We start from the raw sequence: 25,846 nt of genomic DNA, 5'->3' as shown, positions 1-25,846 counted from the left end.
GGGATAGTGAGAAGGATGAACAGGGACAGTGAGAAGGATGGACAGGGATAGTAAGATGATGTAGTGGGATAGTGAGAAGGATGACCAGGGATAGTGAGAAGGATGGACAGGGATAGTAAGATGAAGTGGGATAAGGAGAAGGATGAACAGGGATAGTAAGATGAAGTGAGATAGTGAGAAGGATGAACAGGGATAGTAAAATGTGGGATAATGAGAAGGATGAACAGGGACGGTGAGAATGATGGACAGGGATAGTAAGATGATGTGGGATAGTGAGAAGGATGAACAGGGAAGGTGAGAAGAATGGACAGGGATAATAAGATGATGAAGTGGGATAGTGAGAAGGGTGGACAGGGACTGTGAAAAGGATGAACAGGGATAGTAAGATGAAGTTGGATAGTGAGAAGGATGAACAGGGACGGTGAGAAGGGTGGACAGAGTTAGTGAGAAGGATGAAGTGAGATAGTGAGAAGGATGAACAGGGATAGTAAGATTAAGTGGGATAGTGAGAAGGATGAACAGGGAAGGTGAGAAAGATGGACAGGAATAGTAAGATGATGTTGTGGGATAGTGAGAATGATTTCCAGAGATAGTGAGAAGGATGGACAGGGATAGTAAGATGAAGTGGGATAGTGAGAATGATGAACATGGACTGTGAGAAGGATGGACAGGGATAGTAAGTAGGCGTGGCATAGTGAGAAGGATGAACAGGGACCATGAGAAGGATGGACAGGGATAGTGAGATGAAGTGGGGTAGTGAGAAGGATGAACAGGGACGGTGAGAAGGATGGATTGGGACGGTGAGAAGGATGAACAGGGATAGTAAGATGATGTAGTGGGATAGTGAGAAGGATGAACAGGGATAGTGAGAAGGATGGACAGGGATAGTAAGATGAAGTGGGATAGTGAGAAGGATGAACAGGGATAGTGAGAAGGATGGACAGGGATGATAAGATGAAGTGGGATAGTGAGAAGGATGAACAGGGACGGTGAGAAGGATGGACAGGGATAGTAAGATGAAGTGGGATAGTGAGAAGGGTGAACAGGGACGGTGAGAAGGATGGACAGGGATAGTAAGATGAAGTGGGATATTGAGAAGGGTGAACAGGGACGGTGAGAAGGATGACAGGTATAGTAAGAAGATTACGTGGGATCGTGAGAGAGATGGACAGGGATAGTAAGAAAATGAAGTGGGAGAGTGAGAATATATATATATAATTTTAAGACTGCATGTGGTATTACAGTCTTGTAACTAAATATATTTTGTAAATGTAAGTAACACATTTGGTCGGAAAGTTTTCGGTTACTTTCTCTTTCGATTGAACTCGTGCACCATGCTATAAACAAACAGTATCATGATATAGTTGCCAGTTAGTGTTGTTTGGAATAGGCCAATATTATGGAATACTGTAAGGGACATTCTCCAATATAGGTGTTCGGCAGAGGCGTCAAGGACAAGAAGAAAAGTTTCTATCTGGAAGCAAAATATCTACCCACCAAGCACATCAACCTTTTCTCTTTCTCACCTCAAGCTTTTCTCCTTCTCACATCAAGCTTTTCTCTTTCTCACCTCAAGCTTGTCTCTTTCTCACATCAACCTTTTCTCTTTCTCACATCAAGCTTGTCTCTTTCTCACATCAACCTTTTCTCTTTCTCACCTCAAGCTTTTCTCTTTCTCACATCAAGCTTTTCTCTTTCTCACATCAAGCTTTTCTCTTTCTCACCTCAAGCTTTTCTCTTTCTCACATCAACCTTTTCTCTTTCTCACCTCAAGCTTTTCTCTTTCTCACATCAAGCTTTTCTCTTTCTCACCCTCAAGTTTTTCTCTTTCTCACCTCAAGCTTTTCTCTTTCCCACATCAAGCTTTTCTCTTTCTCACCTCAAGCTTTTCTCTTTCCCACATCAAACTTTTCTCTTTCTCACCTCAAGCTTTTCTCTTCCTCACCTCAAGCTTTTCTCTTTCTCACCTCAAGCTTTTCTCTTTCTCACCTCAAGCTTTTCTCTTTCTCACATCAAGCTTTTCTCTTTCTCACCTCAAGCTTTTCTCTTTCTCACATCAAGCTTTTCTCTTTCTCACCTCAAACTTTTCTCTTTCCCACATCAAGCTTTTCTCTTTCCCACATCAAGCTTTTCTCCTTTCTCACATCAAGCTGACACATAAGGAGGTTCTCCTTATTTGAGTGAGGCAGATATTTGGTGAAGATCCAAACATGATTCTAAGCTGAGTGAATCTATATGGTTTTTCCGATTTAACCACAATGATTACATGATTCTAAACACATAACTGTTTCAGATGAATCATAATTAAGGTATTTGGATTATTTTGGGCTGGATATAATAACTACAGACTTTGAGTTTGAGTTCAATCTTCAATTCTTAAGATCGTTTCTTTTACGCGCTCATCCATGATTTGAGCAGAGAGATGAGAATGACATGATATAGTTGGCCAAATTACTACAGACAAGTACAAATTCAAGTATACGTAGTTCATGTTGACCAACTCTACATATTCCCCCGTGACGATGTCGGGTTTAAGTCGGTCCACAAAAACACTATGGTTATTGTAAGAGGCGGCTGACTCAATGGATTGGGTTGTCAGTCTTGGTGTATTAAGTCATCGGCGTGCAATGTTGCTCAATATACCAATCAGTGGTGTGTCCACATCTTCCTTCGTTCCCCAGCTTGAAGAGTTCCCTCTGTCGACATCGCCGAACAACAATACCTGTCCTGCTACAGACCAGAGCTGATGTTCACCTTGAGGGGCTTGTGGACCACTAACAGGGATGGAAGAATATCCCCCCTCTGCGCAGACGGTGACGAAGACAAGATCCTGATCTTTTCCACTGATGAGCAGCTGAGGTGTCTTGCAATTATCCAGCCAATCTCGTCGACACCCAGAACCGCCGCCCTTAAACCCGAATCAGCGCCCTTCCGCATCGCCCTCCCATTCATAGGAAAAGCCTCCCACATCATCAGCCGCCTCCTCAAACAGCAAGCCAACATCGACACCCACTTCACCAGCTCCAACTCCCTCAACACCCTGCTAAGAGCCAACGGCAGGAAAACATCTAAACCCCCAGAGCCTAAAGGTGTAGTCTATAAAATTGACTGTAACTGTGGACAGTCTTACGTGAAACATCCCGCCCAATCAACACCAGAATCAAAGAGCATAAAACCTCCACCATCAAATCCGACAGCAAATCAGCCATCTCGGACCATATAAGCAACTGTCCCAATCACATCATCAACTGGGACAACGTCCAAATCCTCGCCAACAACCTCCATGATTTCACTGAAAGAAAACTAACAGAAGCAGTATACATTCGCCGCCACAAGCCATCGATCAACAGAGATCAAGGCTATTTCGTCCCACCCGCCTACTATGAACTCATCAAACAATAATCACTTATCCTGTTTATTGGCTTCATGACCCTATTGGCTTCCAGCTATGTGTTTTCTGTCCATCGTGTTGTGACAGCACCATCCCTTTGTTGTCACACCTACCAATGTTATCCGACTCATGTATACTATTGTTGTTACTGTTAATCCTCCACCTACTATATATATTCTGCACTATGTCCCTCATTCAGTCTTGCTCGACAACGGTATAAGGATCTATACCGAAACGTCGCTTTTCACAGTATTAAAGAAGTTGTTATCCAAAAAAATTGTCTCTATCTTGTCTTTCAGAAGTTTATCAGTCTACATGGATGGTACGTTTTCCTGCTGTCCTCATCTCAGAGTGCATAATACATGTACATCTATCCTGTAAATTCCTCAAATTTTTGTTTTCTGGTCTGTTCCACTTAAATGAAAGGTAAACAGGTAACTATTGCTTGACTAAACAACCTTGACTAATCCTGGTAGAAGCTGTCTGACAAATGGGATGTCTGACAATTGGGAGGTTACCTATACAGACAGAGGGAGTATTGCCCGGCCCTCGGTATCATTAAACCATCAAGCCTGACACAGGACTGAAGGTATGATAATATTCAAGTTATGATCTCGATGAAATATTTCCGGGTGTGAAATTAGCACCACAATGGCAGCACATAGTCGGGTTGTTAGAAATAGTTCCGTGTGCTCCGGAAGCAATAGCAGTTGAATGCATTGAATTTCACAAAACTCAGCGTGTCACCCTGATGACTTGTGTTTGAGCGATTCACACGGTAATGCTATCAAGGAAATTAACCTGTCCACATTGAGTTGTATGGATAATTTATTCATTTCCACATCAAATCAAGCAGCATTAGTTTCTACATGTTCTGTTGTGAGCTGCTGTGCATTTCAGAATGACGCATGAGTGAATATTACTACCCATTTATACAATTGGCTTGGCCAAGATGTGTGACTGCTGTAAGTATGTTATTTACTGTTAACGAAATGCCAAAGAATGTTTGGTAATTGAACTCTGTGTGTAGGGGTTTATATTTGGGTGGTGTCATGTGGAGAATTTAGTTTCGTCATAACCGGTTCTTCGGTTGGCTCGCTTTTTTTGCGATATATTAAAGTTATCTATGTATATAGGTTCGTTATTTACATGCAGCCGCCATATAGCTAAAATATTGCTGGCTACGACGTTGAACAACAAACAAACATTCTTTGTCCTATCTGAATAAGGTGGTTCCCGGTATTATTTGTGACACTGAGAAAATTAGAATCATGGTTCCCTGTTGAAATAGTCTTATTTGCTTACATAATATGTACAAAAAGTAATTAATTCGGGTTTCGACGTTGTAACCGAAATAATTAATATGCAATGACCTGATTATGCCAACTAAGACCAGCTGCATGCCATTGCTAAAGTGCTACCTCTAAAGATTAACCTCTTCTACACGCAAAATGTCGGTAATCATATTTTCATAAAACACATGTAATGTTTTTTAAAATGTTTTTCGTGAGTTCCGGTAAAAGTATTTTTTGTTCTGCTCCTGAAACCGTCATGGTCGTTTAAGGCTGTGCTGAGTTGCGTCCCTTAGGCGTGCCAGAAACCTATGACCGCGGGTTTGAATCCCAGATTAGCCTTCAGTATGTTTTTAGGTTTTTCAGCTCAAAACCCAAGCTCGTGGGTTTCACCAAAGTTGTAAACGGCATAAGAGAAATACTGCACAAAGAGGCGTTAAACCGAGTTCACTCACTCATCTATTGTTTTCGGAGGCTCATATATTCGTTTGGTGACCGCTGATCATCCGTATTGCTTGTCGCCTCTTATGGGTTTTTTCAAAAACATTGAAATGAACTGTACCTCCGAATCTGATGAAGCAGGTGTTGAAACATGTTATAATAACCTGATCATGACACCCGCTCATATGGGGCTTTACAAACATTGTAATAACGTGTTTCTTTTCTTTTAAGTATTTGCACAACACAACTTCATACATGGTAATCTGTAATACCTTGCTTTCTGAAAGGCATTTCGTTATTTATTTTGAGCCCGCTACCAGTTCTGCCACAGGAATAGCGAATATCAGACCGAGTAAATAACGTCAGAAATCAATGCATCTGTATACATCGATGAAATGTCAGACTCTTCCCTGAACAACCCAACCCTTACCCCCACAAATCATACCCAATCCCTACCCTACCCCTACCCCCACCCCCACCCCGGCCTCATCCCTACCCCTATCCCTACCCCCGAACCCCACGCCCAAACCCACCCATCATCACCATGCTGTGTAACACATTGTGCTTTGTTATTATTATTTTGTCTCTGTTATATATATCTATAGACACCATATATGTCTAATTTAAGTGTGCATATCTTGTGTTTCAAGTTCTCATTTCACGTATACAAAAAGAATGAACACTGTTAGATCCATTCTGGGTTTTTTTCAAACACAATTGTAAGATATGATACAGTCAAATGACAAAGGAAATATACTGATCATGGTCTTGTTTTAGAATATTGAGCGAGTGACTATGGTTCTACGCCGCTTTTAGCAATATTCCAGCAATATCACGGCGGGGGACACCAGAAATGGGCTTCACACATTGTACCCATGTCGGGAATCGGACCCGGGTCTTCAGCGTGACGAGCGAACGCTTTACCACCAGGCTACCCGACTGCCCCTTTAGTAGAATATTGTGATTGTCAAGAAGTTATCCTTTTGTAGAAGCTTTAAAGTGTGTTGTTGATTAATTCGGATGAAGATTGTAATTCTTATTTATCAAGTTTCTAAATCACATTTCTACTGCTGTTTTTACCCATTTCGTTTACCCATTTGTACACCGAAAGGCATTTCGTTTCGGACTCTGATCTCGCTACCAATTCGGGTACTCAGTATTAAAGGACACGTGGAAATGCTTTCAAACGTTACAAGTTATTATTTAGAGATCGTAATATGTTTTTATACTTGTAAAATGATAATTCATTCAATGATAAATGTATTGTCGAATCTGATTCCATTCATAATGAATCATCTTTACGACCTACGTTTACAACATTGTTTGGGCGTCGTGTTGAATTCCTCCTTTTGATAATGGGACGTACACTGAACAATATTGATGCTTTCCTTTTTAATTCGATAAAACTACTGTTGTCTCCATCCGAAACAACCCCGAACGAAAGTACTTTACCTATAACCACTTTATCAATTACCTGCCAAACAGACTTGACATGGGTTATCAAAGATTCTCCCCAAGTTTTCTCACCTGTACAGTCCACTCAGACTGCAGCACTGCTTCCTACCGCACCGATACTAGCTCAAGTTCCCCCACAATCATCTGAATCATCTCAGGAACAGTCATCATCTGAATCAGTTCCAAAACCCCTAACGAGCGGAATTATATATTCATATATAAATATTTCTCATCTGTTATACAGTTGATTAAATAATCAGTAAAACAGCTGATTAACTAATCAGTAAAAGAGTTGATTAACTAATCAATAAAAGAGTTGATTAACTAATAAGTAAAACAGTTGATTATCTAAAAAGTAAAACAGCTGATTAACTAATCAGTAAAACTGTTGATTAACTAATCAGTAAAACTGTTGATTAAATAATCAGTAAAACAGCTGAATAACTAATCAGTAAAAGAGTTGATTAACTAATCAGTAAAAGAGTTGATTAACTAATAAGTAAAACAGTTGATTATCTAAAAAGTAAAACAGCTGATTAACTAATCAGTAAAACTGTTGATTAACTAATCAGTAAAACTGTTGATTAACTAATCAGTAAAACAGCTGAATAACTAATCAGTGAAATAGTTGATTAACTAATCACTGAAACAGTTGAATAACTAATCAGTAAAGCAGCTGATTAACTCATCAGTAAAACAGTTGATCAACTGATCAGTAAAACAGCAGATTAACTAATCAGTAAAACAGTTGATTAATTTATCAGTAAAACAGTTGATTAAATAATCAGTAAAACAGCTGATTAACTAATCAGTAAACCAGTTCATTAACAAATAAGTAAAACAGTTGATTAAGTAATCAGTAAACAGCTGATAAACTAATCAGTAAAACAGCTGATTAACTATTCAATAAAACTGTTGATTAACTTATCAGTAAAACAGCTAATTAACTAATCAGTTAAATAGTTGATTAACTAATCACTGAAACAGTTGATTAACTAATCAGTAAACCAGTTGATTAACTAATCAGTAAAAATGTTGCTTAACTAATCAGTAAAACAGCTGATTAACTAATCAGTGAAACAGTTGATTAACTAATCACTGAAACAGTTGATTAACTAATCAGTAAACCAGCTGATTAACTAATCAGTGAAATAGTTGATTAACTAATCACTGAAACAGTTGATTAACTAATCAGTAAACCAGCTGATTAACTAATCAGTAAAACAGCTGGTTAACTAATCAGTAAAACAGTCGATCAACTTATCAGTAAAACAGCTGATTAACTAATCAGTAAAACAGCTGATTAACTAATCAGTAAAACAGCTGATTAACTAATCAGCTTGTATATTTCTTGTTGGGGCGGTCGGGTAGCCTAGTGGTTAAAGCGTTTGCTCGTCACGCCGAAGACCCGGGTTCGATTTCCGACATGGGTACAATGTGTGAAGCCCATTACTGGTGTCCCCCGCCGTGATATTGCTGGGATATTGCTAAAAGCGTCGTAAAACCAAACTCACTCTCTAACTCACTTGTATCTTTGTTGTCAGTGATCATTGTTTATGTCAATTGGGGTCTTGATCCTTTAGATTCCCTCTCTTTAGTAACATGTTGCTTATAAAAATAAAAATGTTAACTTTTACCTCGTTTTTTTTCTATCATTACTTTATTCTGATTAAATGACACCCTGGTCTCAGGAGCACAGCTCCGTGACAGACAGCGGAAGACGAGATAAAGTGAGAAGTGAAGAGATTTGACGAAGTGGGGATTGTGAGGAACTGGTGACGTCACGAGCTCTTGGTTTGTTTTGGAGTTAGAACGTAAAATTAAAAATGGCAGAAAAATATATAATTATCATAAGTTGCAGATTTTATGTTTGCGTGTCAATAACGGCATTTAGTTGTTTAGCTAAATATAATTATACACATAAGTTGTTGTTTTTCAGTATGTGCTGCCCTTGTCGGCGAAGCAGGAATCCTTGTTGTCATCGTCGTCATCTATTTTGTAGTCCAGGGGTGAGAAATTTATTTCCTCAACACTGATACCCAAAGCTGTCTGTTTTATTTGTTTGTCCCGTCCTGTCTACCTAAATTGCAGTCATGCTACAAAAATAAGTTTCTTTATTCATCCATTTGCCCGCTCTTATGTACATCAGCCGGTTGTAGAAATAACGCAATATTGTGCCTCATTGTGCCATACCTCGCTTTTTGTGCGTCATTGTGCCCTACCTCGCTTATTGTGCATCATTGTGCCCTACCTCGCTTATTGTGCGTCATTGTGCCATGCCTCGCTTATTGTGCGTCATTGTGCCATACCTCGCTTATTGTGCGTCATTGTGCCCTACCTCGCTTATTGTGCATCATTGTGCCCTACCTCGCTTATTGTGCGTCATTGTGCCCTACCTCGCTTATTGTGCGTCATTGTGCCTTACCTCGCTTATTGTGCATCATTGTGCCCTTACCTCGCTAATTGTGCGTCGCTGTGCCCCACCTCGCTTATTGTGCGCAAATGTGCCCCAACTCTCTCATTGTTCGCCATTGTGCCCCACCTCGCTTATTGTTCGCCATTGTGCCCCACCTCGCCTATTGTGCATCATTTTGCCCCACCTCGCTTATTGTGCATCATTGTGCCCCACCTCGCTTATTGTGCATCATTGTTCCAAACCTTGCTTTATGTGCTCCATTGTGCCCCAACTCGCTTATTGTGCCTCATTGTTCCAAACCTTGTTTATGTGCTCCATTGTGCCCCACCTCGCTTATTGTGCCTCATTGTTTCAAACCTTGCTTTATGTGCTCCATTGTGCCCCACCTCGCTTATTGTGCTTTATTGTGCCCTACCTCGCTTATTGTGCATCATTGTGCCCCACCTCGCTTATTGTGCATCAGTGTGCCCCAACTCGGTTACTGTGCATCATTGTGCCCCACCTCGCTTATCGTGCATCATTGTGCCACACCTTGCTTTATGTGCTCAATTGTGCCCCAACTCGCTTATTGTTCGCCATTGTGCCCCATCTCGCTTATTGTTCGTCATTGTGCCCCATCTCGCTTATTGTTCGCCATTGTGCCCCACCTTGCTTATTGTGCGCCATTGTGCCACAACTTGCTTATTGTGCGTCATTGAGGCCCGACGGCTTTGATTATTGTTCATGTAGTGGGATAATATAAGCGGGGTTTCGGACGTGAAAAGTTCAATTTCAAGCGGAAATGTGCCATATCTCAGTTTTGCTAGAATACTGCGATGGTACCGTACATATGCTGAAACATCCAAACAAATGTAAGTTCTAAACAATCTTATCTTTTAAGTTTATTTCCATTCATTTGACCAGTATCTTTCCAAAGACCACAGGTCCACCTTTAGTGATCAGCAACAATCTATCTATTTTAATACCTCTGAAGACCCGTGAAGATCCGCGGTAGAATAGGTCTTCAGCAACCCATGCTGGCCGTAAGAGGCGACTAAAGGGATCGGGTGGTCAGGTTCGCTGACTTGGTTGACGCATGTCATCGTATCCCAATTGTGCAGATCGATAATCATGATGTCAATCACTGGATTGTCTGGTCCAGACTCGATTATTCACTGAAGGCGTCATATAGCTGGAATAGTGCTGAGTGCGGCGTTAAAAAACAAACAAACAAACAAATGATTCCTATTCGGCATTAAGTTGAGATATATCTGGAAGAATAGCCATCTAAGCTTATCCATATCCGTTTTAGTAACAGTTTGTCAGACTGTGTTAATGAGTACAGAGATATGAAGGTCAATTTCATTCAACCCAACGACTCAGATGACGTCGATTCATTCAACTGGATTCAACGATTACTGCCGCTACTCTGAGACGGAAATTCATCTAATTTAGGTCAGAATCGAGCAGTGTTCCCTTTTCCAGTTTAAAACAAAGGATCGAAAAGTCTTCTTCATAGTCCTGTGTCTCCGTTATGCAGAACCTTCAAGAAAATATCTTAAATGACAATCGATACATAATTATATATTTTCTTATTGTTGATCATCTTTAAATTTTTAAAAACACACTTTGATTTCAATACAAGCAATTGTTAAAATTGTGTTTATTTTCAGTTACAAAAAGAAGAAAGCAAAGAGAGCTTCACCAAAAGAAAGGGTTGCCAGATATCGCCCAGTGTACCCGAAGCCTGAGGGCACCCAGAACGATTATTCAGCTGCTGACGTCGAATTTGTAAATAGAGATCGTCAAACGAATGTCAAACAACCCCAGCACGGTCATGAAGTTAATGAAGGTGATTATGACGTGTTGTGGAAGTGGAATCCAAAGCGGTATAAGGTGGCGGAGACCCAAGGCGTGTACAGTCATCTGGTGATGACAAGCGGGATGAATGAGTGCCCGGACCCAGACCAGTATGACACGACGAGGCGGGTGTTGGCGGAACGACGGGACAGGCCTGAGGAAGACTTGTATAACAAGATGGCTATACCTAATGTGTAGATACCAGCTATGAAAGCTCACCTGGTCATCATCCATCGTCAGTAATCCCCGTGTTTGAATACGTGCGGTTGCTTTGCTATTCTTATGAAACGATTCCAGCGATGGGGAAACCTGCAGGTTCTGATGACATGGGCAGTACTTCTCGTGAAGCATGTGCCGCAGCACCCATTACATCCCATTACGGGTCAGCCATTGTTCAGTTTCAGACAAGGGTCGAACTCGCACAAACTTCACGCACGGCTCATTTGACTTCCGTGAGTTATACACTGGCTTATTATACACAGGTTCATTATCTGTAAAAAAAAACAGACACCCGCCACGATTACACCCCATATCGCCCACTGTATTCACATATACTATGAAAGACGAGTGCTCACATGACATGGGACGTATGTCTCGTGCAACACGTGCCGCAGCATTTCTACATGTGAAGTATTGGTACAAACGTCAAGCCCGGTTCAGGTTTCATTTGACGTTCGTGAGTTAGAGACTCATTGCCTTAACTGGCTGAAAAACAGACACGCGTCACTATTAGGCCGAATACCGGCCATTGGATTCACGTTTGACATGACCCGTGAAGCTCTGACGATACTGGTAGCCTATAATTGCACCATTGTCATGGCGCATTTGTCGTAAGACCCCACAAAAGTCTACGTTTCTGGTATTTTGGTTTGCCCTAAACTGATGCGGCCGTTCGAGTTTTGTCAATGGTGACTTAAATAGCTTAAAGGCTCATCAGAACGCAATACAAGACTTCGTGTAGATTGTATTGCAAATCAATACTATTATAATAAAAGCTTCCGCGCAGGCCAGTTAGAGTTACCTGCCCTTGGTTTAAGTCTGGAAAATGCCGTTGAGAAAAACGCAGGGGGAGACCAGAAACAAGCTTGTTTGGGAGGGACTTAAAGTTTCAATTTGCTACTTCTTCACTTTCACATATGGATCACATCAATGGCGCTTTGTATTTTGTTTATGGCGCTGGATATTGTGTTCGCTTCTGTTCCCATATTTGTGATGCTTTTGAGTCACAGAAACTTGATACATGGAGTCAACGTTTAAACAACTTTGCACAACTCGTTGTTGAACGATACACGATGTGCATATTAGACTCTATATTCAAGGTATTCAATGAAGTGTTTCAATCTGCTGGTTTATACCTGAAACGTGTGTGGTAAATTTTATTCGTATGGTAAAGAACATATGCTCTGTATCTCTAAAACAACTGTTACAACAGTCTGCTTTTTCCAACCGTTTATTGTGTCGTTCATATACAGTAAACTACGGTTATAACGAACTCAAAGGGACTTTAGTTCGTTATAACCGTATTTCGTTATAAGCATATACAGCATAACTACAGCATATATTCGGGACTAAAAAGTTAGTTCGTTATACCCGTTAGTTCGTTATAACCGTGTTCGTTATAACCGTAGTTTACTGTACAGTACTTATGCACATCACAACGTGTCGTTCATATACAGTACTTCTGAACATCAATTTCGCTGCCATGTGACCGACACATTTAAAAAATATACATATTTGTTTTAAACAAAATAAAACAAACGTATTCACAATACACCATGAATATATAAGTACTTTGTTAACTGACATTTAACATATAAGTTATGTAAGCTTTGGTAAGTTTATTCAGTGGCATCATGAGGTTTCAGCAGGATGTGATGCAGTTCTTATATCTCTACCACATAGCACCATACCCGTGCTTCTTGGTTTCTCTTTACACACCAAGAATTAAGATCAGACCAATATTGGATTCGAACCTACGATCATGGGTTGCCCGCATCCCTAAGGTACGCAGCTCCGCATAGCGGATTCCGACACCAAAGACGCCTTGGCCATCCGTACCTGTGCTCCGGTTCCAGAAGTACCTACTTGTATTGACAATGTATCGCCAGTCGATATGTGCAACCCCTTTCGGTCACATCTTATATACAGTCGTACATTTAATTTACCCGTGTCTTTCGACAGAATGAAGATTGTGTGGAAAGTTTGGTGTTACACTATGTTTGGGCCTATGGAACATTTTACTCGGGCTCCAAACAAAAATGATTTGCTAACAGATGCATATGAACGGATGCCTTTAAGGGCCTTTTTTTTCTTGAAATTTCAAGATGTTATGTTGAAAGTTCAAAATACTATGTTGAAATTTCAAGATATAAAACTTCAACTTAGTATCTTGAAATTTCGAGAGAGAGAAAAACGGCCCTAAAGGCTTCCGTAGAAATGAGATGGCGGGTCTACTTGGACAAATAATTTGTTCCAGATCAAAAACTGTGAAAAACTGTTCTCGTGTTTTACACACAAGAAATTGTTCACTGGGCATGCTGGGAGTGCCGTGCATACTGGGTATTACTCACACATAACTTACAAGGGATGGTCCAGTCGTCCTAGGCCCCGCGATTCTCTGTGCAGAATTCCTTCCCCTGGATATGCAAGGAATCTACGGCCGTTGGTTCGAGTCCCAGATTCGCTCTGGTTATGTCATCAGGTTTGTCAGCACCATTTCCATGTGTGTGGGTTTCATCATGGTGATGACGACTAGAAGACCCACATCACGTCGGGCTTTACTCCCTCATCAAGCTGATACATAACTGAAATGCTGCTGGAAGCGGAGCTACCCATGAAGATGCGGATTAGAATTTATCTTCAGCAACTCATGCTTCACAGTCGAAAAAATGCACTTTCCGTTTTACGGATCCTTTGCGGACACCTCCGGACACGTCGCGTGGTCAGGCTCAGGCTCGTCAGTGTGTATATCGATGCTCGTGATGTCAATCACTGGATTGTCTGGTCCGGTAATTGAGGCTAGGTAATATGTGCATGTACATTTGACGTAATATAGATCACTTCCTCAAAAGCTGAAGTTTTCACTATACCGCAGTGATTTCATGAAGATTTATAACTGAAAAAATCGACATATTTTAGTGATTTGTTTTTATTTATTCTAAAACACAACAGGAAAAAAACAATAACACAGAAAAGGTAATAAGAGTGATTGAGTGACTATGGTTTTACGCCGCTTTTAGCAATTATCCAGCAGTATCACGGCGGTAGACACCAGAAATGGGCTTCACACATTGTACCCATGTCGGGAATCGAGCCCGGGTCTTCGGCGTGAGGAGCAAACGCTTTAACCACTAAGCTACCCGACCGCCCCAAGGTAATAAAAAAACAACTCACAACTGCTGTAGGCTCGTTTTATAAACGATGGGAGTGCAATTAGATGGGGAGGGGTGGGTGACGTGAAATGGGGTTTGACGTCGCTTTCAAGATTATTGCACTTATATTGCGACGTGCATGTACGTGTGTATGTGTGCGTGTGTGTGTGTGTGTGTGTGTGTGTGTGTGCGTGTGGCTGCTTGTACTAGACCGGACTAATGCCGATTAAATAGTGCTAGCCCACTGAGATACCATGCCGCAGTTTAACATGGATACCCCAGATGTACACTCTTTTAAAGTCCTTTGTATATTCCTAACTATTCCTATTAACTGCCACCGTGTCTTTGAACCGTTTCATCATAAATGGGAGTAACACTGCCTGTTGCTCATCCGGGTACCCAGATTCATTTTTCTTTTCTATCGAGTCCGCCATCTTGGAATCACTGTGTGGAGCCGTCATTTTGTAGTCATTTACCTCGGTTTTCACCGGTGATCCAGCGTACCTGGATGCTCGTTGCTTCGTTTACCGCCTTTTTAGCTGTCGACACCGCTGTGCTATGAATAAAGCTCAATCACGACCTCGAGTTTGTTTTTAAGCACATTCACCTTTGATCAATTTTCAAAATGCATAACCAGTTTATATTTTGCACTTTCGGGGTCAGTATAAAAATTTTGCTCTGTTGTGGCACAAGTGCTTTGTCTTTTCTTCTTCAAGGCATCCTTTAATTTGTCTCTGAAAAGTGGATACGATTACATTTTGTTCAGATTTGCAGCGATTAAATTAGTTTCTTAAAACAATAAGGCTATTCTTTTCACAGATTTGTTTTGAACCAGAATATCAGATGATCTGTACCTACTAGGCACCGTCCACACACCTACATTGTTTGAATATAGCTTCTTTGGTCAGATGATCTGTACCTACTCGGCACCGTCCACACACCTACATTGTTTGAATATAGCTTCTTTTGTCAGATGATCTGTACCTACTCGGCACCGTCCACACACCTACATTGCTTGAATATAGCTTCTTTGGTCAGATGATCTGTACCTACTCGGCACCGTCCACACACCTACATTGCTTGAATATAGCTTCTTTGGTCAGATGATCTGTACCTACTCGGCACCGTCCACACACCTTCATTTTCTTGAATATAGCTTCTTTTGTCAGATGATCTGTACCTACTCGGCACCAACAACATATGTACATAGCTTCACTATCGGATGACGGTCCCCTCTACGAAATCATCGATACAATGAACCAACCTCTGGTTGACATCCTTTTTTATGTTCAGTCTGGGGTCACCGATAATGCTGCTTCTTGTTGAACTAGCAGCGGATGAATCTGACAAGTAATAGTGATACACATCGCCAGTGTCGAAGTTATGTAAAATCGGTAAAACTCTCTGTTGTGGAGACAATTCTTCTGACGCTTCACAGTGACGAGGCAGATCGGGATAAAGCCCTTTTCCTGCGATCCCGTCATCATGTGTCAATCCTGAAGTTTTAGCCGTGAGTCTCGTACCACCCTCGCTTTCGCTATTGGAACATGAAATGTCATTGAATATGACGTGAGACCTTGACCTTGACTGACCTCTATTCCATGACCTCTGACCTGATGACCTTGACTTCGGAGTGGTGTAAGACGTCATATTTTGGTACGTGTCACCAGAGGTGGCTTGTGGCCGATCGTTGAAAGCCACGTGTGCAGACTGACAGTTGGTCGACTGACCATTGGAGGTTTCCGACTGTCCTGGAGCAGAGGAAGTTGGTGGGTGACATGCGTTCACAAACGACAACTCCGATTCACCGACTTTCTGTACATACTGGTCAGATACAGACGGCAGCTGACGTTTGGTGACATCTGCCATAACTGTATCAGGTTGTATTGTCTGACCACATGCATTTTCATCAGCTTTTACTTTAATGGCTTCAGGGATAGTGCCTTCTACAGAGAGGATCCTGTCTGGAGCAGCGTTTGTCAAACTCCGTTCACCCAAGCTGTCTCCTAGCCATTCTCTTAGCGATGACAAAGCGGGGTTTATATACTCAGCCATGATATGAGCTTCTGGTGGAACTGTCGCGTTAGTTTTACATGACTGGCAGAGGTAAGTGCACGTGCGGCACTTCACCCGCAAAAAGCAAAATAAAATGATAACAGTGAACAAGACAAAACAAGAAGCAAGAATATAGAAGTTGTCCTTGTATGAAGTCAGCATTTCCTTCAGTCCGTTTATCAAACCAGGCGAAGTGTTATCTGAAAACAAAAAGAAATTATATTGGTGACACAATGTACACTCCTACATGTTTCCAGTTTATCGCCGCTTTAAACACTGTTTCCGTTACAGCGTGGTGCGGTCCTTTGACTTTTACACTTTGGTTAAACCCACTAGCACAAAAGAAATATTTATAATCAGACCGAATTTGGTATTCCAATCAACAATCATATGATCTCCAGGCATTGCAGTGGCACGGGTGGCCCAGTCGTCTAAGGCGCATCGAATCCTTGTGCAGAGTTGCGTCCCTTGGGCTTGCCAGAAACCTATGATTGTGGGTTCGAATCCCGGTTCGCCCCGATTATGTTTCTAGGTTTGTCAGCACCATACCCGTGCTCGTGGGTTTCACCTGAAGTGGTAAACGTCTGAGACCTGCATCACTTTGGGCGTTCCTCCCGAATTAAGCTGACGCGCCACGATATAACTGTAATACTGTTAAAAGCGGCGTTAAACCCAACTCACTCAGTCACTTAGGCATGGCAAATGTGGCATTTGGAACGTGTAGGACGGCAACACGTGCCATCGATTGAAAATGTACTTTGTAGTCTATTCTTGTCGAACACCGTGTGTTCATGTTTATTTCCCTCAACAAAATACATTGTTTATTCGAAACACATTTGTCAGTTTTATTTTGAAGGAAAGCACGAACTGAGGCAGGCATTAATCACATTGTTATTTTACAATCTATTGTTTCAACCTTGTGCCATTTTTTTCATTATACAAATCGGGTGTTGTATTATTATTATTATTATTATTATTATTATTATTATTATTATTATTATTATAACCTGCTCCATGACGTTCTTGACAACCAGGATAAAGACTCCAGCGTGTGACATTTGAAGACGGACAGAAGGCACACTGGGTGTCCATTTCGGCCGAGCACGGTGTTGAAATGTACATAGAGGGTGGGCATTTCCTAGCGCACGGGCTGCACGTACTTCCGTCTCGTAAAAACTCTTCATAGGGGCAGTCTCGTGAAGGTTTGTCTGCAGAGGACGTTGAACTTAAAGAGTTGTCAGAGCGGTGTGCATCTGCTGGCTGAAGATCAGTCGGTATTTTTGTTTGGTTTTGTTCAGAAATGGCAGTTACTGTCGGTATCTGGAACAAAAAGAGAGTTTAGAAAATTCAAGCCATCAATTTCAAAGAAAAAAATCATATGAAATTATTTACAGTAATTTGTAGTTACAAAGTATATAGTAAATACAGTCATTTCAAAGATAATCTAATATAAATAAAATCATCATTATAAAAATTTGAATCATAATTCAGTATCAGATTTTTTACTTTTCTTTTCATAGTCTAAATCCTATCAAGATGTACACATATATGAGAGGCATATGAGAGGATTTTCCATCGCACTTTATCGTTCCTAATTATACATAACCCTTAGACATAAGTAAAATATGTGAAGAGGTCATTCAAATGATCTGGATACTCTGTTAGTATCATTGCAGTGACAAGTGTAAGGAATAAAAAAAACGAATGACTTGATAGGGCACCAACTTGTTGGATATACAGTAAGGATAGATTGGCGTCAACTTGTTGGATAGATAGACAGACAGATATATACATATAGATAGCCTTAGATGGTGTTTGAATACCAGCGGGCAACTGTGTTTAAAGGGTGTGTACTGTTATGAAATTTAATTCAATTGACACATATATATTATGAGAGCTTTAAAGCCTATTGAATACAGCACAAACATGATTAGAGTTATGTCCCTTTGGAATTGCACAACACACCGAGATGTTTATGCAATGTATGTGACACGTATTTCAATTTCAGAGGTCATCCAATGAACGTGCAACAGGTATACTCAATCTAAAATTAGCTCTCCGGAAAAACCACACATAGCTGATACATTATGGATACGGCGTTAAACAGCAAAAGAACAAAACAAACAAATCATTGCACTATAACTAATGCTTTTAGGTATTTTTTTACACAACATTCCAAAATACCTGAGAATAAAAGAGTATTTGAATTCGATAATATAAATCACGTCTACGAGAAAGATGAGCATATATTATTTCATAGATTGCATTATTTAAGAAAATGGACAAAAACGGTGTTGTTTTTTATTTTTAAAAATAAAACATTGAAACCCAAATGAAAAATACAGAATGCATGTAAATTGAAATGTCTTTGACTGTCGACCAGATATAAACAATCAACAAATATAACGCAAGATGAATCAACTCACCTGCATTTGACAAAATAGCAGCAACATTATCGCGGCAGAGAGCAGCGTTGCTGCACTTCCAGAGTGTGGCAGTGGTCCCATCCTTAACCGTGCTTGAAGTTACATGTAGAAGACGTGGCGGAATCACAGCATTTCTCTTCACCGAGCTCCCGTACTGACCCCTTAATCGAAAACAGATCGATCAAACTCGGCCTGAGTTGGAGGGTTTGTTTACAAAGTGACGTAATCGTTGCAGTGCGAACGACTGCGCTCCTGACTGAAAGCGTTAAGCTTGTTGCGCGAACTAATAATGGACCCAGTTTATTCTTCCTGATGACCCAGATTCGATCTGAAGGTCCTCGAGAGAACCTCGTCTGCTGTTCACGTCAATTCAGAGGATCATGAATGCGAATGAGTGATTTTTCTTGGTTTTCACTCCTGAGCTTATTGGGTCTTGGAGTAGCCTCCCTTTGTCCACGAGGCGCCAATAACATTGCAAAGGTAACGAAGCGTATATAAAATCCTTTGTCTAGTTTCAAGTACTGATGCTATGATCCTGATTTGTTTCTTTGATGTTTAACGACGCAGTCGGCAATATTCCAGCTCTATGACGAAGTCATGTAAATAATCGAGTCTGGAACAGATAAACCAGTGATATCATGATTGATATCTACGACCACCGATTCATTTGGTCGCCTCCTACAACCAGTCTACCTTTAAAGTGCCCAGTTCTATCCCAGAATCCCCCCTGAGGCCTTATGATTGTAGTTTGGTTGGAATAGGTTTGTCATTGTTTGTCTATGCATAGCAAGAATCTTAGCTGCCGATAAAGCATAAATATAAGGTGTTTGTTTTTTTCCTGATATCTCTAATCGCCCGACATGGGTACAATATGTGAAGCCCATTTCTGGTGACCCCCGTCATGATATTGCTGGAATATTGCTAAAAGCGGCGTAAAACCATACGCACTCACTCACTCTAATCGCCATCTACCCACACACTACATTCGCAAATGTTCAAACATTTCTTATCTCCTGTAACCAGTGATTATGTTGAAAAAGCCGAGGACAGACTTACTGAGGATCGAGTTGTTATTGATATTGTTATCATGACCATCGGCGTGGGTCGTTGCTCATGCTATCAACCACTAGATTAGATTTTTACAGGTCTGTGGTGACGCTGGGACAGTGCTGACTCTGGTGTATTCACCCATTTCACTTCTAGTTGACGACGACCTGTCATATTCTAATCTGGGTCAGACAAACCAATGATTGATATTATGAGCAACGTCTCTCACCGTCGGCGAGCCTGACCACCCGATCCATTAGATCGCTCTTACAACCGGCATATATTGCTGGAGATTAACTCTAACACTGAACAAGCACTTTTGACTCTCACGAATTGCAGATGACTATCACATCGTGAGACCGCCGTCAAAACAATGCTGCCGACGTTAATCGATGTTCATTCTATCACCCACAGGTTTTCTGTTGCTCAGTATTAACCGGTCACCTTGATGTAGCTGGAATATTGTTGGCTTCTGCGTGAAACAACACATTCACTCTAACACTGCGTGTGCGTGTGTGTGATGGGGGGGGGGGGGGGGGGGGGGCATGGGTGGCCCAGCCGTCTCAGGCGCCGCAATTCGCTGGGCACGCCAGAAACCTGTGATTGTGGCTTAATCAATCACGCACTGCCAAGCATTATTATGTGATGACCAACCCTTTGCTTGCTATAACCTTATAATGTACTGCCAGTTCTACTGATCAGAAAGGGGACGCGGGTGGCCCAGTCGTTTAAAGCGCCGCGATTCGCTGTGCAGAGTTGCGTCCCTTCGGCACGCCAGAAATCTATGATTGTAGGTTCAAATCCCGGTTCACCCCGATTATGTTTCTAGGTTTGTCAGCACCATACCCGTGCTCGTGGCTTTCACCGAAGTGGTAAACGTCTGAGACCTGCATCACTTCGGGCTTTCCTCCCACATTAAGCTGACACGCCGTGATATAACTGGAATACTGTTAAACACGCCGTTAAACCCAACTCACTCACTCACTCTAACTAATGTGATGTAAGGCCCAGTTGAGATGCCAGCCGTAGCGGAATTACTGACAGTGATCTATAATCAGCGAAGCCACAGCAAAGGCAAAGCAGGCTGTAAGTTTCAGGAGTGGAAGTAGAACGGATTTCCCATTAAAACGACCTAGCATTGGTTCAGGCATTTTCGCCCTTCATGTGTTTTAGCGACCGAATTCCTCTCCAAGCTGTTTACGCAAATGCCATTCATAATGTTAGAGTGGGCTAATTAAAGTGAGATAATGCTTATCAAAATATATTTTCATTTAGAGTTTGACACGAGACACCTGTTCAACTGAATATCTGTACAAACACAATCTGCCCTTGCCCGGGAAACCTAATTATGTTAGAGTAAATAATTAGATTTAAACATGAAAAATGTATATCGTGCCCGAATTTAAGTGACATTGGTAAATCTGGTTGTTTTGATGTAAGTGTTTGTAACCTGAACAGACAGGCCAGCCAGAAACATGGTTTATTCCCAATTATTTTACGTGGTTATCTCCCTTTACCCGTAAAGCGAACATGGTGGAAAAGTGTACTAGAACATTAAAACTGATTGCAACAATGTGAAGATGAAGACTGTTTAACAGCAATAGAGACTGGACCTCCGTACACTGTAGGTCGGTTAAGTGGACACTCGTGTTCCCTATCACTCATTATGGAAAAGAATGTGGGAAAGACAGGTGTTTTAATTTGAAATCGATTTGGCCGTGTTTGCAAGGAATTCAGTGGTGACCTTTGCCTCTGGGCTCTCCCCCTTATTGCTTCGGGGTTTTGTTCCCTGTGGCTATGCTCTTGCTTCGGGGCTCTGTTCCCTGTGGCTACGCTCTTGCTTCGGGGCTCTGTTCCCTGTGGCTAGGCTCTTGCTTCGGGGTTCTGTTCCCTCTGGCTATGCTCTTGATTCGGGGTTCTGTTCCCTGTGGCTATGCCCTTTCTCCGGGATTCTGTTCCCTGTGGCTATGCTCTTTCACTGGGATTATGTTCCCTGTGGCTATGCTCTTTCTCAGGGATTCTGTTCCCTGTGGCTATGCTCTTTCTCCCGGATTCTGTTCCCTGTGGCTATGCTCTTTCTTCGGGGTTCTGTTCCCTGTGGCTATGCTCTTGCTTCGGGGTTCTTTTCCCTGTGGCTATGCTCTTTCTTCGGGGTTCTGTTCCCTCTGGCTATGCTCTTTCTTCGGGGTTCTGTTCCCTGTGGCTTTGCTCTTTCTTCGGGGTTCTGTTCCCTGTGCCTATACCCTTTCTCCGGGATTCTGTTCCCTGTGGCTATGCTCTTTCTCCCGGATTCTGTTGCCTGTGGCTATGCTCTTGCTTCTGGGCTCTGTTCCCTGTAGCTATGCTCTTGCTTCAGGGTTCTGTTCCCCTAGGCTATGTTCTTGTTTCGGGGTTCTGTTCCCTGTGGCTATGCTCTTGCTTCGGGGTTCTGTTTCCTCTGGTTATGCTCTTGCTTCGGGGTTCTGTTCCCTGTGGCTATGCTCTTTCTTCGTGGTTCTTTTCCCTGTGGCTATGCTCTTGCTTCGGGGTTCTTTTCCCTGTGGCTTTGCTCTTTCTTCGGGGTTCTTTTCCCTGTGGCTTTGCTCTTGCTTCGGGGTTCTGTTCCCTGTGGCTTTGCTCTTTCTTCGGGGTTCTGTTCCCTGTGGCTATGCTCTTGCTTCGGGGTTCTTTTCCCTGTGGCTATGCTCTTTCTTCGGGGTTCTGTTCCCTCTGGCTATGCTCTTTCTTCGGGGTTCTGTTCCCTGTGGCTTTGCTCTTTCTTCGGGGTTCTGTTCCCTGTGGCTTTGCTCTTTCTTCGGGGTTCTGTTCCCTGTGGCTTTGCTCTTTCTCCCGGATTCTGTTCCCTGTGGCTATGCTCTTTCTCAGGGGTTCTGTTCCCCTAGGCTATGCTCTTTCTCAGGGATTCTGTTCCCTGTGGCTATGCTCTTTCTCCTGGGCTTTGTTCCCTGTGGCTATGGTTCTGTATCTTGCGTGACTCTTCAACTTGACCCTGTACACTTAAGACTGGATTCCCACATATTCAAATTCATGACCGTTACTAAATTGGGAAGCATAATGAACCACGATATTCCGAGGACACTATATGCGAACACACTTGAGTGAGTGAGTGTGGTTCATCGCAACTTTGAAAAGTATATCACTTATATCACGGCGTGTCAGCTTGGTGTGGGAGGAAAACCCAAAGTAGCACACATTTTAGACGTTTACCAGTTTGGTGAATCCACGAGCACAGGTTTGGTACTGACAAACCAAGAAACGGGGATTCGAACATACGACTATAGGTTTCTGGAATGTTTGTTTGTTTGCTGTTTAACGTCGCACTCAGCAATATTCCAGCTATATGACGGCGGTCTGTAAATACTCATGTTTGGACCAGACAATCCAGTGACTGACACTATGAGGTTCGATCTACGCAAATGGGATACGATGACATGCATTAACCAAGTCTGACCACCCGATCCCGGATCTTCATGGGTAGGTTTCTGAAATGAAGTGACACAGCTTTGCACGTCGCACGCATGAAGGTAACGTTTTAATAGTATATATTTAAACCCTATATTTATAAAAAAAAAAAAAAAAAACATTAACTTATCGCCATTAACTAAGTTTAAAACTAGGAATGGCTAGATTTACCCCATGTTGATGGGATCTGTCCACTTTGTAATACTTCTGTCGGTGACGGTTTCACGACTTGTTTGAGTGTACACACCACAGGAAACTGATCGTCAGCGCTTTCTTAAAAAACTTATTGTGTCAAGCTTGATTACCATAAACTACATCAACTATTTTTACTCCGAAAGAAACCTCAGCAGATTTGTCTCCCGTATACTTAAAAAAGTTCTAATGTAAACTCTCAAATGCATGCGAATGTCTCTGCTGTTCAAATGACCCTCTTGCGTTTATGTCCATGTACCACTGGGAGTGTTTTTTTTATGAAAAAACAATGTCAATGTCAATTAAAACATGAGCAACTCCCGCCATCAGGCACGATATCACGCAATCAGCCTTAAAGTCTTTTTAGTCTTTTTTAACGACAAGCAATAAGATGGCGATCATTTGATAATCTGAAGTGGGGGGTTGGGATTTATATTTCTCAAATATATTGTCCCCGAAAATTCTTGAAAAAAATAATGATGCTTTATATTGTTGGGGGGTTAAAGAAATTATCTGGCACAAACATGACATTGTTACAATGTGCCAACATATTTTGGCTCATAGTTTTAATTTTACATGTTTTAATGTTTTTGTAGCACGGTAGGCCTAGGCTTTGTGCAGAGGTGCGTCCCTTGGACACGCCAGGAACCTATGTTTGTGGGTTCGAATGCCGTTTCGACCCAATTATGTTTCTATATCGTGGGCTTCACCAAGGTGGTATATGTCTGAGATCTGCATCATTTCGGGCTTTCCTCCCACAATTAACTAACACGTCGTGATATAACTGGAATAATTATTGTTTGAAAGTGATTAAACCCCACTCACTCACTGCGACATCCATGGGATATTGGGGACACATGGGGACCTAGTCATGTTATAGGAAAGCGGGGTTCTGCAGAGTCTTCAAATGTCCATCTTGACTGAGTTTATCACGAGGGCAGCACGACCATGCTCGCTCAAGGAGTGTTTCCTGAAATGCAGTCTAGAATCTGGTGTTCACATTTAGATGTGTTAATAAGTGTTATTTCCTGTTTTCAATGTTTATCTCATCGGTACACATGCAGTAACACACATAATCTAGTGATGGCGTTACAGCCAGACACGTGATCCGATGTCGCCATGTCTGATACAGTCATGGCAACGCTTTTGATCAGCTTTCGACAGTTTCCGCCACTCTACGGAAAACTCAAAAGAAACAAAACACGTGGCGTTATATTTTTTGTCATGTAATTCTACTGATGCTTTTTCAACGTACTGTGAACAGCATTGCACTTAAAGAACATACTTTTCCACAATAAAGGGCCAAGTGGTTATTTAGTTACCGCCTAAAAGGTAACTAAAAACCCAAGGAAATTAAACCTTTAACATACAAGAGCCATAAAAATAAAAGAGGGTGGTCCCTCAATCTAAACCCCGCCACAGAGCTATATCCACAAAAGCTTGAGTTAATTGAGCAACAGTCAAGGCAAGAAGTCAGTAAAATAAGCAGGGGTCTGTGACCTTTGGACAATCGACAACAAGGGCGAAAAGTGCTCAACATTGAACGCCATCCATGATAATATCAGCACAACACAAGGGAAGGATGCCTCTTCCTATACCACTGTAAACAGGAATGAGTCTAATCGTGACGGGGAGAACCTTGAAGACGACCCCGTCCTGGAAGGCCTGTGCCATCGGCAACGTCAGAAATGATCCAAAGAATCCATGAATATGGATATGACCGACTGGTGAATGACTGAGTGTCCTATTGCTAGCTCAGTAGGCATTTCCCAGGAGAGAGTACCTTCCATTATCACAGAAACGTTGGCAATGAAGCTGTTTGACTTTTGATAAAAATGGCACCAATCCTTCCCCATCCACAACCCTTCCCCACCACTAACCCTTCCACACCACCTACCTTCCCCACACCGACCTTGCCCATCATGAACCCTCCCCACCACTAACCCTTCCACACCAACAACCTTGCCCACACCAACCTTCCCCACACCGAACTTGCCCACCACCAACCCTCTCCACCACCAAACTTCACCACCACCAACCCTTCCACACCACCAACCCTTCCCCATACCAATCTTCCCCACACCAACCTTCCCCACACCAACCTTCCCCACACCAACCTTCCCCACACCAACCTTCCCCACTACCAACCTTCCCCACACCTACCTTCCCCACACCAACCTTCCCCACACCAACCTTCCCCACACCAACCTTCCCCACACCTACCTTCCCCACACCTACCTTCCCCACACCAACCTTCCCCACACCAACCTTCCCCACACCAACCTTCCCCACACCTACCTTCCCCACACCAACCTTCCCCACTACCAACCTTCCCCACACCAACCTTCCCCACACCAACCTTCCCCACACCTACCTTCCCCACACCAACCTTCCCCACACCAACCTTCCCCACACCAACCTTCCCCACACCAACCTTCCCCACACCTACCTTCCCCACA

General features: G+C 42.2%; 1 protein-coding gene across 1 annotated transcript; it reads right to left on the bottom strand.

Moving 5' to 3' along the window:
• Window positions 1-14,026: 14,026 nt before the first annotated feature.
• Window positions 14,027-18,894, bottom strand: LOC139450047 (uncharacterized). Its single transcript, XM_071231682.1, has 3 exons — window positions 18,687-18,894; window positions 17,268-17,580; window positions 14,027-16,460 (listed from the first exon to the last, which is right to left on the bottom strand). Exons 1-3 carry the CDS (start codon window positions 18,765-18,767, stop codon window positions 15,421-15,423), a joined length of 1,434 nt encoding a protein of 477 aa, XP_071087783.1. The 5' UTR covers window positions 18,768-18,894; the 3' UTR covers window positions 14,027-15,420.
• Between the last annotated feature and the right edge of the window lie 6,952 nt (window positions 18,895-25,846).

Source organism: Haliotis cracherodii, unplaced genomic scaffold (assembly GCF_022045235.1).
Source record: "Haliotis cracherodii isolate W230 unplaced genomic scaffold, xgHalCrac1.p SCAF_8, whole genome shotgun sequence".
Lineage (NCBI taxonomy): Eukaryota > Metazoa > Mollusca > Gastropoda > Lepetellida > Haliotidae > Haliotis > Haliotis cracherodii.
This window is presented reverse-complemented; position numbering and strand designations above follow the sequence as displayed.

Excerpts from the sequence above, each read along its gene's own strand:
- LOC139450047 (XM_071231682.1), bottom strand. The coding sequence starts at position 18,767 with ATGGGACCACTGCCACACTCTGGAAGTGCAGCAACGCTGCTCTCTGCC. Across the intron at positions 17,581-18,686 it reads TGCTATTTTGTCAAATGCAG|ATACCGACAGTAACTGCCAT; the intron begins GTGAGTTGATTC and ends TTTTTGTTCCAG. Across the intron at positions 16,461-17,267 it reads TCAAGAACGTCATGGAGCAG|ATAACACTTCGCCTGGTTTG; the intron begins GTTATAATAATA and ends TTTTGTTTTCAG.